Raw genomic sequence first — 18,668 nt, 5'->3', positions numbered from 1 at the left:
TATTTCTCTCCCAGTTCCGACACTGGTTTGGGGGCTCTCTCAATGTATTATTATACCATGTTAGAGAAGTATCTATTTCCCTCATACTGTGCATTTTTATCTGAAATGGTTGTTGAATTTTAGCAAATGTATCATTTTAATAAAAACAATAAAATTATTTTTCAAACACTTTTCACATATAAAGAGATTTAAATATTTTAATTCAAGAAGTGAAATATAGAAGAACTGCTGTTACAAAACCATGGAAATGTAAATTAAACAGTAACAAAATGCTTCAATTCTTACTATTTAAGCTCATTTTATCACTATTTAAATTTCATTTACTACTTTAGTGAAATACCTCATCTCAGCATCTACAATTTTAACAAATGCCTGAAAAGTTTTTTGTTCATAAATAGATGCTGGTCTGACAGAAACACATCTGAAAATGTTCTTTTTCGGATCATAGTTTCCAACACATCTATGAACTTGGCCTCTAATCAGTCTTGGAAGTTCACGGTCCTGTTTTGAAAAATATAAACATTTAAAATTATTAATTCATCTAAGTTTCAATTTTTAACTAATATTATAGTCAAGTAAATAGCCAGCACCCCAAATACTGTAATTCCTTCACCTGAACACTACTGCTCATAAAACTATGTTATCAATGTATGGATAAAAAAAGATAAACTCGAGGCTTTTACAGGAAAATGGAAGCAACTAGAGACCATACTCATAAGTGAAATAAATCAGACCCGCATGCATAAACATATTAGTGTAAACATCATCCCTAGTGTAAGAACCTGAAAAAGTAAATAAAACCTGAAAGGCACAATAGATTCTGTAAAAGGGAAAGAAGTCACTCAAAGGGAAGGAACAACTGGGATGAGGGAAAGGAGAAAAGAAAGAAAGAAGGCAGGAAAAAAATGTATGTATATATGTAGATATACAAGGACAGCTGGGATAATTGTACTGCTGATGTCCACTGGTTTATTGAAAGGAACAGTTAATGCTTAAATTTTTCTTTTTTTGACCAATTTTGCATGATTATATCTGGTAATCTGAACAACTAATTTGAGGACAACAATATGCAATATAACAACCATTGTTGAATCCCTACTATCTTGATTAGTGAAACTCTGTATCATTTCTAATGTCATTATTATTTTTTTATTCTCTTTAATTGTTTGATCAATCTTGCATTCTTACATCTGGTAATCTAAGCAACTTCATTTAAGATAACAATATGTAATATAACAACCATAGTTAACTTCCTATCACCTTGTTTTAAAATTCTATTATCATTTTTATTGTTTTTGTGTTTTGTTTTTGTCTTGGTTGCTGTCTTCTTTTCTCTTTAAAATAAAAAAAAAAGATATATATGGATGCTCTGTCACAGAAGAAAGACTTATCTTGGATAGGACTTCTTACAAGCTAGCAAGATGTTGCTTCTGAAAATATGTAATAATTCCCAATTACCCACCCCTACTGGTAGAGTTCCACTTTCAAGAGATGGCAGTACTGTATAGGTGGTTCAGTTCAACTCTCCAGCTGAGACCAACTAGAAGAGCTGGATAAAGAATTTCACTAAAAATCTCCTTGTGGGCATCAGAGAAATATCAAGGCTGTTTCCCTCCTGAGACAGCTGCCAATTATAGAAAGGCAGTTAAAAGTGTAAGAAACGGAGCAGAAGTTCTGACAGACTCAGAGCTGGGAGAACCAAAACTGGAGTTCGAAGCCCCCAAGAAAAGAGGCTGTAGTAACTAAGCCTACTCCACCCTAGGCTAAGGGTTGGGACCCAAAACGGTTATGCCTTTAAGGCAAATAATCAATCAGGGGAGAAAAGAACAAAAAAGCAAACTCCAAATCATCTGAACCATAAATAAAATTAAGCCACCCTGAAATTGTTTTCAATAAAAGGTCATTAAAAAGCACTAATTGGGGAAAGTCTAATGATTGATAAAAATGCAGAATTTCTCAAGTTGCATCCATTTACCTATAAAATCTTTGAATTTATCTTTCTTTATAGCTGAGTAATACTCCATTGTATAAAAATACCACATCTTTTTTATCCATTCCTCAGTGGATGGGCATTTGGGTTGTTTGCAAGATTTAGCTATGCCGAATTGAGCTGCTATAACTAATATAGTATTTTTCAGAAGGTTGTATCAGTTTACACATTGACAAGCAGTGTAGCGTTTTTTTCTGCATTCTTATCAGTGCCACAATTAAGAATGAAAAAGCAAACCATGTAGTATGAGAAAATATTTATAATAAATGTAAAAAAGGAACATCTATCCAGAACATTTTCTTAAACTCCCATATATCAAGAAGAGAAAGATAAATAATTCTGAAAAAAGAGTTAGAGGCCTGAATAGACTTTACAAAAAAAGATATCTAAATACTCAATAAACATATGAAAAGGTGCTCAACTTCACTGCTCACCAGAGAATTGCAGAGAAATGATACAGCACTAAAACTTACCCACTAGGAAAAAAAAATAAAAACAACAACAACAAAAAGACTGCCTATGCTAAGCACTGATAAGAATGCAGAAAAAATTCATCTACACGGCTTGTCAATGTGTAAACTGATACAACCCTCTGAAAAAATACCGTATTAGTTATAGCAGCGTAATTTAGCATAGCTAAATCTTGCAAACAACCCAAATGCCCATCCACTGAGGAATAAATAAAAAAGATGTGATATTTTTATACAATGGAGTATTGCTCAGCTATAAAGAAAGATAAATTCAAAGATTTTATAGGTAAATGGATGCAACTCAAGACCATACTCATAAGTGACATAAATCAGATGCACATGTGTAAACATTGTATTATCTATTAGTGTGAAAAAATGAGTAAGTTAATGGGATCCAAAATGTACAATAGATATTGCAAATTGGGAAGAAACTATTCAAAAAAAAAAAAAGACAAACTGTGACAGGGAAAGGGGAAATGAAGAAAGAAAAAAATATATGTATATAAAAGATAGTTAATATGGTTATCAGCTAACATCTCTCAGTTCATTGAAAAGAAAGTCTGGTGCTAATATTGTATAGACAAGATAACATACATGTATCTTCTACTCTGAATAACTACTAGGAAGATGACAATACGCCATGTATTAACCATTGTAGCTCTCTTAATAACTTGTTTTGAAACTCAGTTTCATTTATCTTGTTTTTAAAGGAAACAACAACTGGCATGGGGGAAAGGAGAAAAGGAAGGGAAATATAGCTAAGATAATTGTCCCACTGATTTCTGGTGATTTATTGAAAGGAACAGTTGATGTTTGTTTGATCAATCTTGCATTCTTACATCTGATAATCTGAGCAACTTTGCTGAAAATAACAATATGTAATATAACAACTACTGTTAATTTTGTATCTTTTTTATTGGTTTCTGTTGTTTTGTTTTTGTCTTTGTTGTTATTTTGTTTTTGGTATTTTTTCTCTTTAAAATAAAAAAAGAAAGAAAAAATACTATATTAGGACATACACTCACTCTATGATCCAGCTCTTCTACTTCCAGGCACAAACCAAACAGCATTGCATACATTTGCCTCTATACAAGAGTATTTGTAGAGCAGTATTCATAATAGCAAAAATTCTGGGAACAACACTGCCCATCAACAGGAAAATGGGAAACTAAATCATGGTATTTTCATATAAAAAAATATAAGACATAGCAATATAAATGAATGAACTATAGCTACATTCAACAATATAGATGAACCCTCCAAAAATACTGTTGAGTGAAAGAAAATAGACATTTTAAAAGATATATCCTATGATACTATTTATATATAGCTTGAAAGAAGACAATTTATGACATTAAATGTCAAGATAAACTGGGTGTGGTGGTGCACACCTATAATCCTAGCACTTGGGAGGCTGAGGCAGGAGGGTCACTATGAGTTCAAGGCCAATCTAGGCTAGTGAGTTCAAGGCCAGCCTGTCTCAAAAAAAAGTCAAGATAGTAGCTACTTTTAGGCAGGAATCAAGAGAGAGCTAATGGGAAGAGATATGAGGGGAGTTCAGGGTGAGGACAATGTTCTACTTGTTAATCTGGGTAGTGTTTACTTTGTGCTAATTCACAGAGCTGTACAATTACAATTTGTGCACATTTCTGTATAGTATACTTCAAAAACAAAGTTTTTCAATGCAAACTGGAACTGAAATTCCATATATTATGAAAATTACTATTTTTATCACTATAGTACAGTCAAGCACTATACATTTATATCACTTAATCACAACTTTTCAAAGTAGGAACTCGTCTTCCCTTTTACAGAATTTTTTTAAATGAAGTTCACATATTTTAAACAGCTTACTTAGGTCATAAAGCTAGTAAATGATGGAATAAGTACGGGAAGCCAAGTCTGATTTCAGAATGAGACCAATTTCAAAATTAAGGACAAACTCTTTTACCAAGTACATAGGTCTTAAACAGTCTCTGCCCTCTCTATAATCTCCATCTTTCTTTGTCAGTAAGTCTCTTATATTCCAGCCCACTCTCGCATCAATTTCTAGAACCCTACCCTTACCCCTATTACTTACTAACGCTATACTTCAGCAATTACATACTATTTGCAGGTACCTGAACAAGTTAGGCTCGTGTTAGCTTCATGTCTACACATTCTGCTTTCTTATCTTAAAATGCACTCTCTCACCTTCCTGACACACTTTGGTTTACCTGACTGTTTATAGATTGGGTTTTTTTTTTGGTTTTTCTCTGGTACCAAGAATCGAACTCACGACCTTGCGCTTGCCAGGCAGGCGCTGTGCCGCTGAGCTAAATCCCCAGCCAACCTGACTGTTATTAGTCCTTAAATACCCCAGATAATATAGATTACGACCCTTTGTGAAAAACTCTGATCTGTCCCATCCTACCTATCTACTTCTACAGTACCCTGCTTATACTGTTATCATACCACCTATCATACCACAGTGTGTATCTCTTGATACCTGAAATTATAAATGCTTTGAAAGAAGAAGCCATTTACCACTTCGATCCCACATTATATCCTTTGCACCCAGCACAATGTCTGGCACACCATACATTTTCCATAGCAGTTAAACAAATAAACAATTCTAATACCAGAAATAAAATCAAACAAAATGCTTAATGTACTAGAAAACTGTTGACAGAAATTTGCTGGCATAGGTTTTACAGAAAATACTTTTAAAATACTCACTATTTCATAAAATACACATGGCAAAGTATTTTTCCCATCTCGCATAAGAAAAGTCTTTGAATAATATGGACCAGGAGTAACAGCTGAATCAAGGACAGCTAAACAACATTGAAATGGGGAGAATAAATGTTAGTAAGATACAAATAAAATTTAACAAATAAAATTGATATTTAAATAATGTTCCCACATTAACCTTTCAGTTCTTCTTACACAATAATAAAGAAGTCATTTTTAAAAGAAATGGCATTTCTAAAACAATTTTATACTAGGGAAAAATTTCTAGCCCCTTCAATTTAAGAAGAGATTATATGTCAAGTTCATATAGTTAACAGTGTTTGGCCATCTGAAACATTTTCCTTAGACTCCCAAGACCAATATACTACCTTGTAATGAATAAATACTCTGTTCTAACAAATAAACATCAGTTTAATGAAAAAAATAAATTAGAATAAGAAGTCATACATTCTAGCCCAGTTCTTTAACTTAGTAATATTTTGAGACTTTGAGGAAATTTGTTGTTTCATTTTTACTACAAAAATAAGATATATAGACACACCTATAAAAATGTAAAATCACTACTAAGTTAAGCAAATTAACATACTCATCACCTTCCATAGTTATCGTTTCATGTAAGGTAAGGGCGCCTAGCAAATGTTCAATATACAATGCATCAATATTAATTAACTATAGTCCTCCTGTAGTATAGTAGATCTCTGAAGTTATTCATCCTACGCAACTGCAAGTTTATACAATTTCAGCTACATATTCCCATTTCCTTTCCCTTGAACAAATGGTTTAACCTCTTTCAAAGCTATTTCTTCATATATAAAATGCAAATCCTAATTCATGTTTATCTCTAGAAATCTTTTTATCAAATAGCATTATATATTCTTTTTACAGCCACTTACTGAGTACTGGTAGTATTTGTTATTTTTAATCAGTCTACCTTTCCCCTCATAAGACCCAGATTTTCCTTTAGGAAACCTATCCTATTCTATTCTTAGCCATAAGATTTGAGTAAGATTTGTCCCACCACCACCACCACCACCCAGTTCCAGAGATGACCTGGGACTGAAATAAGCCATTCAACATACTCCATTCCCAGCTATGTAGCTCATGGTTTCAGTGATGAGCATGCTACCAGTCAGAAATGATGATACACAAAGAGTTAATTTCTGGGGAACAGAAACCAGAAGAAACTTACATAAGAACATGATAGTGTGGTATAAATCTAAAATGTCAGCAAAGCTGTTCATTTTAGGGACTTCTAGATTCTGCCTGCATTCTCTAATTGATGGCCTCTTCCTCCAACTCAAAGCCAGCAAGGCAGCATTTTCCAATCCTTCCCTGACTCTGACCTTTGTCTACTCCGCTTTTACAATGATCCTTGTGATTATAGTGTATGTACTGAGAAAATCCAAGATCATCTTTCCATTTTACGCCCTTAATTTAACAACATCAACAAATTCCTTCTGGCCATATAGCATACACAGGCTTTGAGAATTGGGACATAGATATCTTGAGTGCCATTATTCTGCCTACCCTGAGCACTATTTTTTGTTACTGTTGTTGTTCATTTGTTTTTTTGAGACATGGTCTCACTATGCACTTCAGGCTGGCCTCAAATTCATGGAAATCCTCCTGCCACAGTCCCCCAAACGCTGGCGTTACAGGCATGTGCCACCATGCCCAGCTCACAGAAACTATTAAAAGAACTGCAACTTCTAAAATACTTCAGGGAACAGCAAAATTTTCTATTTGGTAGGAGGACTAATTATAGCATATAAAACAATAATATAAATAAAATTACACAGAATCAGATATATAAAATTACAAAACCAGACAGGAATATTACACTGGTTATCTCTAGAGAAGCAAATATATGGGGGGCTTTAAATACAACTATGATATGGGTATATGGATATTTATTATATTCTCTATATTTTTCTGTGTTTAGATTATTTCATAATTTAAGTGTTATTTATGTCAAACAATGGAAAGGGATGTTTTGAATCTCAATATCTTGTCTACCTTTTTGTTTTAAGTACAATCAAATTCCAGAAACATTCTGCAAAACTCTCCCTTCTTAAAATACTAATTTAGAAAACAGATTAACTGTATGGTTCTTCCCCTTATCAGTATTCTGAATAAATGTTCTTTGGATCTATTAATGTATGATTTAATTTATATACAAAATTAGTAATATAAAAAACATTAGATTAAGAATGAGGATTTTAGACTCTAGAACCATTTCCACTGCTGTGACTTTAGTTCAGTCAATTTGAATTATTTGGCCCATTTCTTCTCTAACGCAAGGGATTAAGTTAGATTACCTGTAAGGGTTTATCCAGTTTTAACACTAGGGATCACAAGAATGCTACTATAAATAAAGTAATACTTATTTCACATAAATCAATAACAGACCCACAAACTGAATAAAATTCTAATGATCTATGATCTTTTCTAATAATTCTAATGATCTTTTGTAAAATTTTATTTTTCTTCAAGGTTCCCTACATATTCCTATGGACATTAAAAGCTTGTCCAAATAGTGTTACTGAAGTATTTCTGAAGTATTGTACCTACCCAATATTTCAAAAAGAAGTACAGTCTGCTGTGCATGTTCACGCCAGTATTTCATGCTTTCAATAACTGCAGAAATAATTCTTAAAGAATTATTTTTTTCCTTAAATTGTAACTGACACAAGGGGATTTCCTTTTGAAAGAATAAAAACATAGTATCAGAAAAAGCTTTCTATATTTTTCATCATACTCTTTCACCTTCTGTGTAAAAAGTCTAGGTCCTTATATTATTATATAAATGTGTCAAATGTGGAAAAAGAACCACAGGAAGCTTCAGTGCAATTATTTCCCCAAATTAAAGCTGTCATTATTACATTACAGTAGGAGAAACCAGGATGCATTTGGATACAATTAAGGAGAGAATTATTTATATGTGAATTCATCCACTCATTCATTTGCTTGTTCATTAAATAAATATCATGAGGTAAATAAAACAATTTGTTTGCAAATATGCTCACATTCTACACACTCATTTATTCACTTCAAAAGTGTTTTCTGGGCAACTACTCTGTACCAAATAAAGCTACCAAGGAGATAACAGTGAACAAATCAGACAAGCTATCTGCCCTCTCATATTTTATAATCAAAACAAGGATTCATAAAATAAATACATAAACCTTAGGAACTGATATATTCTATGTATTAAAATACAGGGTAGAACATTTTTATTGCAGAACAATTCACAATAGCCAGGACAAAGCCAGCCTAGATGTCCATCAACAGATAAATGGATAAAGAAAATGCAGTATATATACATAATAGAGTATTATTAATCCATAAAGAAGATAAAATTTTGTCATTTGCAGGAAAAAAGATGGATCTGGGGACCATGTTGAACAAAATAAGCCAAGCTCAGAAAAGACAAATATCCCACGTTCTCCCTAATATATAGAATCTAAAAAAAAAGATGACAAAAAGTAGAAGTGAGATTATTATTAGACAAGAGGAATGGAAGGAGGTGCAAAAAGAGGGGAGTTTAAGAACAGGCAATGTGAAAATAAATGTGATCAAAATACATTATATGCACTGACACCCCCAAAAAATGTGAATCTAGGGGAAAGGTAGGGCATGGGCTGGGGGATGTGAAAATAAAATATGTTGTATGCATGTATGAATCTGCTAAAATGAAACCCATTAATCCGTATAATGAACAAAAAAGTGAAAAAACAGTGAAAGTATAGAGAGAGACAGGTTATTATTTTAAATTGTTAAGTGAGGAGAGAGAAAATAGCATGTATAAAGATCCTGAGACAGAAATGTGCTTGGTGTTTTGTTTTGTTTTTTTTTTTTTGAAGATCAACTAAGAATACGATATAACATACTAATTCTCAAAGAAGGTGGATTTCCTTGGTGAGGGTTGTGAAGAACAATTACCTAGTGGGACCTTTTTTTCAAACTACAATTACTTTTCCCTTTTCCCTCCATCCTAACCAAGATTCAAATATGCCTCCAGTTGAAGATTACTGCCACAGTGTACCACTGCTATTTAGGGTGACTATATCCTATCTTTTATTGTTTACAGGAAGCACAAATTTGAAAGCTGCTGTAGAACATGCTACATTAGTGATATTTCCAGAAAACAAAAACAGAATTTACCCTAATGGCCTACTGAAAAGACTGCTTTTTCAGACATACAAGGGGAAAATCAGGTACTTAAGCAGTTAAAGACTAACAGTAACCTATTACTACTATTCTGAAAGGACAAAGAAAGGAAATAAAATTACCAAGATAAAGAAATGAACCAGTGGATGCACTATATCTCATAGGGAGGCAGCCACTGCTATCCACACAACATTTAAGCAGGGAGAAAATGGGAAAAACTCTCCTCCCACCCCTTGATATCCTCCCAGTGGTTCCCACTGGCTAACCATTAGCAGAAGCCAGCATACATCAAAGGGTCCCAGGATGCATCACAATGTAGGACAATTCAGCAATCCAGAGCACAGAGAAAAGCCAGTGGAGACTCTATTGGGCCAGAGGACATGGGAGAAAAGATAGAGAATAACCAGGAAACAAAACATATAGAAGGTATTTACAAAGAACAATTAGAACAATGTACATAGCAAGGAAGTGAGACTAAATTATAGAGTCTGGAATGACTAGCACATCAGAAAACTGGTAGAACATGGACTATACAGCTAGAAAGGTAAAATAAGACCAGATTATACAGAAGAAACCAGCAAATATGGCCCATAATTCAAACCTAACTTGACATCTGTTTTTGTAAACTTTTGTTAGGACACAGGCATGTCCATTCATGAATTATCTGTGGCTGCTTCAAAGCTATAGTAGCAGAACTAAATGGTATAACTAAGTAGCTGCAACAGAGACCATAAAGCCCAGAAAGCCAAAAACACTTATTATCTGGCTGTTTACAGAAAGTTTTCCAACCTCTATTGGGAAGAAAAAAAAACTTAGAATCATATATGAAGAGCTTGGATAATTTCTACAAGCAATAGATAAACTATTATCTTAATAAGCTATGAAAGCCAGACTCCAGAGGAAACTCTAAAGCAACTATGAAAAGGAGTAGCCATTCATAACCCTAAGAAAATATTTTAGAAACTAATATTCATCCACTCCAATGGAACTACGATTGTGCTAATCAAATAACATATAGCATAGGACTAATTTCAAATGTTCTTACCTCTGTAACCTTCCAAGTATTTACCTCACATTTTTAAAAATGCAAATGTTATTCATTAATATTTAAATATTTACCTTCAAAGTGTTTTCATCTGGCGTATCATCCAACATTTGTTTCTTAAATTGATTTCTTTGAAAATTGGGCTTAAATGTTTGTAATGAGCTGCTTTTGTTTAGGCCTTTTATTTTATAGTCAGACATTTTTGATGAATGTGTTTGTCTGAGTACCTCAGTTTCTCCATGATGAGTTAAGTTATGAGGTTCAGATATTCTTAATTGTTTTTGTTGTTGAGCTTCCAAATTCATTGGAAAAGAACATCTCCCATCATTTTCCACTAGGTTTGTTCTTTTGCGTTGAGGCCTAAAATCATTTTTATCCCAAGTTTTTATGCTGGTATTTTTGTTGTCATCTCTATAGCTACAATATTAAAAAAAAAAATTATTTCTATACACATTTTAAAATTAAAAATAATTTATGCAAATTTCATTTCTGTAGCAATTTATGGTATACTTACCATTTTGTAACTACTAACTAGTTAGAAAACCCAAACACAACACAACAACCCTACAATATATTATTTACTGCTGTCCAGGTGAGGTGATGGAGGTTTAGTGAGGAAGTAATTTGGCCGTGTTACTGAAAGATTCAAAACCCAGAGAAAACTAGTCTTCCAACTCAAAGTATAGTAAGTCTCCAACTTAGGAACGAGTTCCATTCCAGATTCCATTCCAGAATGTTCATAAATTGGATTTGTTCGTAATCCAACAGTCTATAGTACACCTTACACCTGTGAAAGTTCACAACTCAAATGTTCTTAAGTTGTGGACTTACTTTATACAGTATTTTTGTTTGTTTGTTTGTTTGAGACAAGGTCTTGTCTCAAACAAGACATGTATTGCAGGCTGATCTTGAACTCACTTATGTAGCCCAGGCTGGCCTCAAACTCATGGTGATCCTCCTGCCTCAGTCTCCTGAGTGCTGAGATTACAGGCATGCACTACCATGCCCAGCTAGTATTTTTAAACTATACCAGCTTCCATATTATACTAGTTGTACTCAAAGGGAAAGATTTAGAGGAGGACTTGTGCTTAATTCTTTATGAATTTATTTTAAAATTTTCTATACAATAAAAAAATTTAACTACGGCTTGTCAGTGATTTTAAATCACTGGATAAATAAGTATAGGTAGGATAGCTATTTGATTATATATTTTGTGATTTTACCATATAGCTGTGAAGTATTAATAATCAGTTTTGTAGTATTTACTAGCTGCATTAAATGAGCTATGATCAGAACATGAGTTCAATAAGACCAAAATCAAAAGTGTATTTTTCAAGCAGGCTAGTTAAGAATTCCACAGGGAAATCTAGTCTGAATCATACATTCATAATTCTAAATAATTTTTCAAGAAATATCACAAGTATTACAAGAAGGCAATCAATATAACCCATCCCTTGTTTAAGAAAAAATCCAAAAAAGTCTAGGTTAATATGATCCAGAACAAATCTAAGCTATATGGGACCTGAAGCTTATATAATTTGGGAAATACTGTTAAAAATAAATTATGAAAATGATGATAATTTAAATCACAAATTTTAAATTTTAAAAGTTATTAATGCCATAGGTGTCACAATATCCAGGAAAATATTTACTAGATTATTAACTGTCTCTGTAAAGACTTTTTCTGACATTGATCACCTCTTCATATGAAAAAAATTATTTTCATTTAAGCTACCAGACAATTTGTCTTTCTTCATTCATGACTATTAAAATAATTTTTATTATGTAGAGCCTAGAAAAGTTTTCTTGCAGCTTCAGAACTACTTATCGGTAATACTGCACCTGAAATATCCTCCAACATTTTTGCTCAGAAGGTACTCCTAGCCTGGGGATCAGAGCTGGGAGAACTATGGTCTTTTACCTTTCTAGTTTGACACACAGACACACAGATACTGCTTCATAAGCCAAATTCGGCCATGTCTCAATACTGCAAGCAGATCATGAAGCCAAAGTTACAGTGGCTTTTGAGCAGAGCAGAAAACACTCTCCCTTAAATCTTTCAATATGCAATGTAACAACCACTGTTAATTTCCTATCATCTTGTTTTAAAATTCTGTATGTTTTTATTGAGTTTTTTATTATCTTTAAAATAAAATTTAAAAATGTAAAAAAAAAGTCTTTCTTATGGAGAGGAAAGGTCCAGATGTTCAACAAGGACCCCAACAATTAGCTGTTCCTGAGACCAGATAAATCAAAAAGGAAGAAGCAGCCACCTATTATGGAGGCCTGTAGTCCCAGGATCATTGTCCGAATAAATGACCCAAGGAGAAAAAGCACTTCACTCTGTACTCTGTTCAAGTTGCTGTTTTCTTCTCTGGCCTATGGATGAGGACACAACTTTGAAGTGGACATGAAAATGAGGCCCTGACAGATAAGCATCATTAACTTTATGGTAAGTTTTCTTCTGATAATGAAAACTACACTTTGAATATTCTATTAGACTATACCAAATCACTCTAGTTCAGAGCAGTGGGAAATTAACAGCTCTTTAAATTACCATAAAACCAAAATTCATATGAATCATTTTTTGGAGCATTTCCTAAAATAACCTTTATAATAACTGCTGCCTTAAAATTCTCTCAGAGAATAATGGAACAGATCTAAAAACTGTAAAGACCCTAAAGCTGTTGCAGTAGAGAGACACAGTGACACAAAAGACAACATGCTAATTATACAAGTAAGAAACAAAAATTCTCTTCCCCTTTATCTAATGCCTGTGAAAACATGGAAACCTCTTTATTTACAAGTATTTAAGCGAAGGTTGTCCAGCAGTTACTAAGACGCTTAAAGGTCTCAATAGGTTATGTATTATAAAAAATGCTAACAAGAATTCAAGTTGAAACAAAAAGATGTTAAACATCTTCTAGAATTATCTACTACACCACCATAACTCTACTGCCAGCTTACTGAGATCAGTCAGCATGGGTCTGGGCTCTGTCTGACCCTCTGCCTACCAGCAGCAGCAGAGACATGGCCTGAACTGGATACTTTTATTTTTTTTGTTCTTTTCTTTTTCTTGCTGGTTTGTTCTTGTTTTTATGAGTGTGAACATTAGGGGTTTTTTTGTTTTGTTCTATTCTTATTTCTGATTCCTCTTTCTTTTTTTTTGGTTTTTTATTTTAGAGAGAAAACAAAACAAAAAAGCAAAAACAAAACAACACTAAAAATGATGCAGAATTTCAAAACAAGGTGATAGGAAATTAACAATGGTTGCTATATTACATATTGTTATCTTCAAAGTAGCTGCTCAGATTACCACACTTGATCTTAGCCAAAAGGCCAAGAAGCGATCAGATTACCAGATATAGGTATGCAAGACTGATCAAACAATTAAGCATTAACAGTTCCTTTCAGTAAACCAACAGACATTAGCAGTACAGTTCTCTTAGCTATCGTGTGTGTGTGTAGATATAGATATAGATATAGATATAGATATAGATATAGATATATAGGTATATAGATATATTTCCCTCTCTTTCTTTTCTTTCTTTTTCTTTCATTTTTTCCCTCCTGCCTTCCTCACCTAACCAGTTTCCCAAAGCTTATGCAATTTTCCTTTGTTCTTCAGCCTTACTTTTAATCTCTTCCTCCTCTTCTATTTCCTTATTTTTTCCCCTAACCCTTTTAAAATTTTCTCCCTGGAGGGTAAAATTGCCATACTGAAGGGATACTTACTGTAAACAATTTTCTGATTTGTTTTAGATTTCGTTATATAACTATAAATCTGTGCACATAATTAAAGGTGGTAAATTTTAAAAAATTTACTGGTAAAGGTAAATATCTAGACAAAAACAAAATACACTTAACCTTCCATACCATAAGTTCTGCATCCACAGAGTTGACCCATCATTGATCAAAAATATTTGGAAAAAATAGCATCTGTACTGAACATAGAGACTTTTTCCTTGTCATTTTTCCTTACATGAAACAGCCTAACAGCTGTATACATGACACTTAACATTGTATGAGGTATTATACATAACCTAGGGATGATTTAAAGTATAAAGAAGGGTATGCATAGGTAATATACAAATACTAGAGTTATTAATGTAGAAATTTCCTAAATGTAGTTCTATCTAAGACAGGAAAAAGAGATAAAGGAGGGAACAGGCAGAAAGGAAGACAGGGAAACAAGAGAAAGGAATAAAAGAAAACATTGAAGTAGACTCACCTCCAACCACATTGGCTTCTCTCAGTATTTGGCAGAATAGATTTAGGCATATAATCTTGATTTCTTAAGGAACATGACATTGAAGGTGGTATTTGCCTTTCAAGAAGATACATCTTGTTAAATATTAAGTTTATTTTCAAATTCAGAAATGTAAAATATACACATAAGAATAACATCAGTCAGTAACAGACACACATTCATGTATTTATATTTTTCTACATACCCTGTGTTCATTGTTTTTGTTAAAGAAGCCAACTCTGGATTCACAGCTTCCCAGGCCCAATCTCAAAAGTATAAGAACACAGATAAAAATAATACATGTAGCATTTTTCTAAATAATTACTTCATATTTATTTAATGTGGGAGATTTTAAAAAAACTTGAAGATCTAGATAGTCTTCAATAGCACTTTGTTCTGACTTTTCATCACCTGACTTATATTTATAGGTATCTTTCTTCCCCATTATATTTTAAGCAAAAGTAACAGTTTAATCTGTATCTTCTCCACAATCAATCCTAACCTTATACTTTGTAACAGGAACTCAATCTGATTCAATGTTTATAAACTTTTATGATTCCACCCCACAGCAAGAAGAACTTCATAACCCACAGCAGATATATATGCACAGTATATATGAGAAAGACAGAAAGAAGAAACAGGCAAAGCAGGTAAGACACTGGTGGAAAAGCTACTGCACACGTGTTGTTTGCTTTTCTTTTAAGACAAAAGATGTTAACATATGAATTGTTTTTTCTAAATAAAACCTGCTAAGTATTCTGACTTAATTGCAGTATCAGCACTCTGTGATAATAAGCAGGTTTTGAGTTGATGTTTCGGCACTCATTTCTAAAAGGTTCGCCATCACTGAGGTAAGGGAACAAAACAAAATTTCACCACCAGACCTAGTCCTTATTATGTATGACACAGACTCATATTTTCTATTCCACTCTACTTCAGTCTCTATTTCTCATTCTGTTTTGTTCTCTATAGACTGGTTGTATCTTAGCTCAAATAGTGGGGCAAGACGAAACTCTCAAAAACATCAATATAGTCCTTTCTCTTAACAGACCTCTGGTGAGAGATTAAAGAATTCAGTAATTTAGAAAAATGTATGTTTCCTTATGGAATAGCTCAAATTTGCTACTTTTTAAAGATCAACACTCATGCTATTTACAAAAATATTTTAAATGGTAGAGATCTTTATAAGTGATGGAGAATGACCAGATAAATGTTGATTTGTACATTCTCGGGTGAATTTCTAATTCTCTATCCATAAAAACGGTAATACTATTAACTTTATACTTTACTTCCTCTAATGTAGAAGAAAAAAACTATTTTAATCCTACATTAAAGTTTATCAGAACAAACAATAAAATTAACAATAAAAGTACTGCGATATATAAAGATAGTTTTAAATTCTGGTTGTATAAAATTCTAGTAATACTTTTTTTAAGTACCTAAAAAATTAAATGTGTAGAATCAACAGTACCAAATATATTTCAGAATGTCTGCCTGTCCATGTCTTCTTCCAGAAAGAAGTCAAGTCAGTAAACATTAAGATCTCCCAGCTCTCACTACCACAGTTAATTGGTTCAGAGGTAAGAGGCCTAACCATAAAGCTAAGCCAGTGGTCTCACTTAGAAGACATGAACCAGAGGCTCCTTGTCTCTAGGATTTAATCAAGAAATACAGAAGGTAGTCAATCAATGACCTCCAAGAACTAGAACTATATGTGTTTTGAAAAATAAAAAATATCTTTGCAATGTAGGTTACTACTTCATTAGAACAATGATTTCAGATATTAAATACTCCATTTAAATGCTAAGCCACCCTTGTGGACTAGGAAACTCAAACATCTGTACTAGAATGTTCAGAAAGAGCCAAGTAATCTCCATATTTGGAAAATAGGGAGAAAAAAATTAAACTTTCTATTTTCATTACAATAAAAGAAAATTTGTAATTTTCGACAATCCTAGGTCTTATTTCCCGAAAATTTTTACCTAATTCATTTTCCTTACCTGTTGGAAGAGGAGGGAAATCATAACTGTCAGAAGCAGAACTGACACCTGGATCATTTTTAAGTGGATTAGAAGTTAATGGTTGTCTGTTTCTTTTTTTCTGATTGAACAATGGTACAGGCAAACAGCCTACATTGAATGTACCAATAAATTAGTATATAACAGGGAAATAATCAGATATGCTTATAAAAAAAACACAAATATATAATACTGCATAATTTTAACATCTACTTCTTTGTGGTAATATACTTATTATAAATATAGTTCTGTGTCCTTCAGTTGGTTTTTATATGCTTTTTAAAACCCTAAACTGCCTAATTTGTATAAGACCTTTCTTGCTCTACCTTAACATTGCTTTAATTCCTCTTTAATTCCCATCTCCTTTCCTTACTTTCTAACCCTTCCTCAATTCACTTATTGTTTTCCCCATTTCTCTCCTGTGTTTGACTATTAATTTATCAACTAGAGAGGGCTTGTGGAATATAACAGATGAGAAGAAGAACCAAACTCTGAACCATGCTTTCCAAAGTCCTGACCGTTTCTGCCTTTCTTAATGTGTTGCTCTTTACTCTCTGCTATGGTCTAAAACTTCCTGTGTTGAAAACTGACAAAGTAATAGTATTAGAGATGGCTTTGCCCTCATGAGTGGAATTAGTGACTTATAATAGAGGTGTGAGGGAGCTATTTGGTGCTTCTGCCAGGTGAGGATACAGTAAAAAGTGCCATCTATGAAGCAGTGAGTTTTACTAGACACTGTGGTACAGGCTGGAAACAACCTCGGGGTTATGATTTTCAAAATTTAGTTTAGCTAAGATTTAATCTGATAATGCAGGTTCCAAGACCATAATCCCATTATTATAAATTTTGTTTCAACAGATGTGGTCTGGAACCCAAAACTGCATTTTGCACCCCATCTGTCTATCATGATATTTTTCTATGGGTCATTTTGAAAATGCCTTAGAGAAAGTTAAATATTCAATCCAAATGAGAGGAAATACCAACTCTACTTCCTCCAGATGGAAGAAGTAGCAATTTCAAGTCAGGCCAAAAGTCTGAAGGCATAAACTATAAATCCTCTCAGGAAACTCATAGGAAAAAGAGGCCCAAAACCTCACTCATCGCTTTAAAGCAAGCCATTGGAAGAACCTAGTGAGGACCCAAGCTTCCTAGGTCTTAGTTCAGATCTCTTGCCACGCTACCATTGTACAGTTGAGCCATCATCACTGTACTGCACAGTACGGACTCTGAAAACTCACTGATGAAAGGCTAGGAGAATTATGTAGACTCTTGAGTCAGACTGCTTGTGTTTTAATTATTACTTCAAAGTAGCTTTGAATTACAACTTCAAAGTATAAACGTGGGCAATTTCCTTAAACTCCTTGCACCAATATGACATATGCTGAGAGGCAGAATAACATAATGATTAAGAGCATGGACTCTAACGCCAGATTCCTGCCACTGAACAGATTACTTATTTAACCTGTTTGCCATTTGGTTTCTCATCTGGAAAACAGGGATGATAGCAACGACCTATTCTAGAGGGTTAACGTAAGGATTAAATGAATTGATACAAATAATCAAATGTCTACAGAACATTTACAACACATAATAATTATTGCATTGTGCATCATTCCTGGTTCTCATTCTTTCCCTCTGCCATTAGACTACCTAATAAATTTGGAAAGCAGAAATGGTAGACGTTATCAGGACACAGAAGTGCTCTGGAAATATTTTGAACTAGTCAGTCACAAATACAAACAAAAATATATTTCTTTGTTTTCATCTTAAAAGCATAGAACAATGCAAACATACAGGATTTTTAGAAAGAACATCATAATAAATCTAAGTAAGTCTGATTTTATTTCTGTATATACCACTGAAATATTTTTCCTGGAATAAGTTATTTTATTTCCATGGATCTAAAAAAAACAAGAGGTCAGGCTAAATGTTGAATTCTTTTTAAAAGTTTCTTTCAAAATGTTCCATATATAAACTGTATGTGCTTTATATA

The 18,668-nt window shown here is 33.2% G+C and overlaps 2 protein-coding genes across 8 annotated transcripts in view; one reads left to right on the top strand and one right to left on the bottom strand.

Annotated features, from left to right (window-relative positions):
• Aspa (aspartoacylase) overlaps window positions 1-18,668 on the top strand; it is a 55,645-nt gene that overhangs the window by 7,261 nt on the left and 29,716 nt on the right. The window contains exons 1-3 of one of the 6 annotated variants that reach the window (XM_005399729.2): window positions 9,709-9,789; window positions 12,768-12,860; window positions 15,227-15,307. In XM_005399729.2, coding sequence (XP_005399786.1) covers window positions 15,273-15,307 — 35 coding nt within the window. In that variant the 5' untranslated portion in view covers window positions 9,709-9,789; window positions 12,768-12,860; window positions 15,227-15,272. Of the gene's footprint in view, window positions 1-9,708; window positions 9,790-12,515; window positions 12,861-14,952; window positions 15,308-18,668 lie in introns of those variants that run through there. The other 5 variants (XM_013522253.1, XM_013522254.1, XM_013522251.1 and 2 more) reach the window with 5 other exon arrangements.
• Spata22 (spermatogenesis associated 22) overlaps window positions 170-18,668 on the bottom strand; it is a 20,915-nt gene continuing 2,416 nt past the window's right edge. For both annotated transcript variants that reach the window (XM_005399726.2, XM_005399727.2), the window contains exons 3-9: window positions 16,658-16,786; window positions 14,863-14,923; window positions 14,640-14,735; window positions 10,483-10,825; window positions 7,765-7,894; window positions 5,179-5,276; window positions 170-501 (exon numbers count right to left, since the gene is read on the bottom strand). In XM_005399726.2, coding sequence (XP_005399783.1) covers window positions 310-501; window positions 5,179-5,276; window positions 7,765-7,894; window positions 10,483-10,825; window positions 14,640-14,735; window positions 14,863-14,923; window positions 16,658-16,786 — 1,049 coding nt within the window. In that variant the 3' untranslated portion in view covers window positions 170-309. The remainder of the gene's footprint in view (window positions 502-5,178; window positions 5,277-7,764; window positions 7,895-10,482; window positions 10,826-14,639; window positions 14,736-14,862; window positions 14,924-16,657; window positions 16,787-18,668) is intronic.

This window comes from Chinchilla lanigera, unplaced genomic scaffold, assembly GCF_000276665.1.
Source record: "Chinchilla lanigera isolate Chin_1 unplaced genomic scaffold, ChiLan1.0 scaffold00066, whole genome shotgun sequence".
In the NCBI taxonomy this organism is placed as follows: domain Eukaryota; kingdom Metazoa; phylum Chordata; class Mammalia; order Rodentia; family Chinchillidae; genus Chinchilla; species Chinchilla lanigera.
The sequence above is the reverse complement of the archived record's forward strand: the minus strand, read 5'-3'. Positions and strand labels throughout refer to the sequence as shown.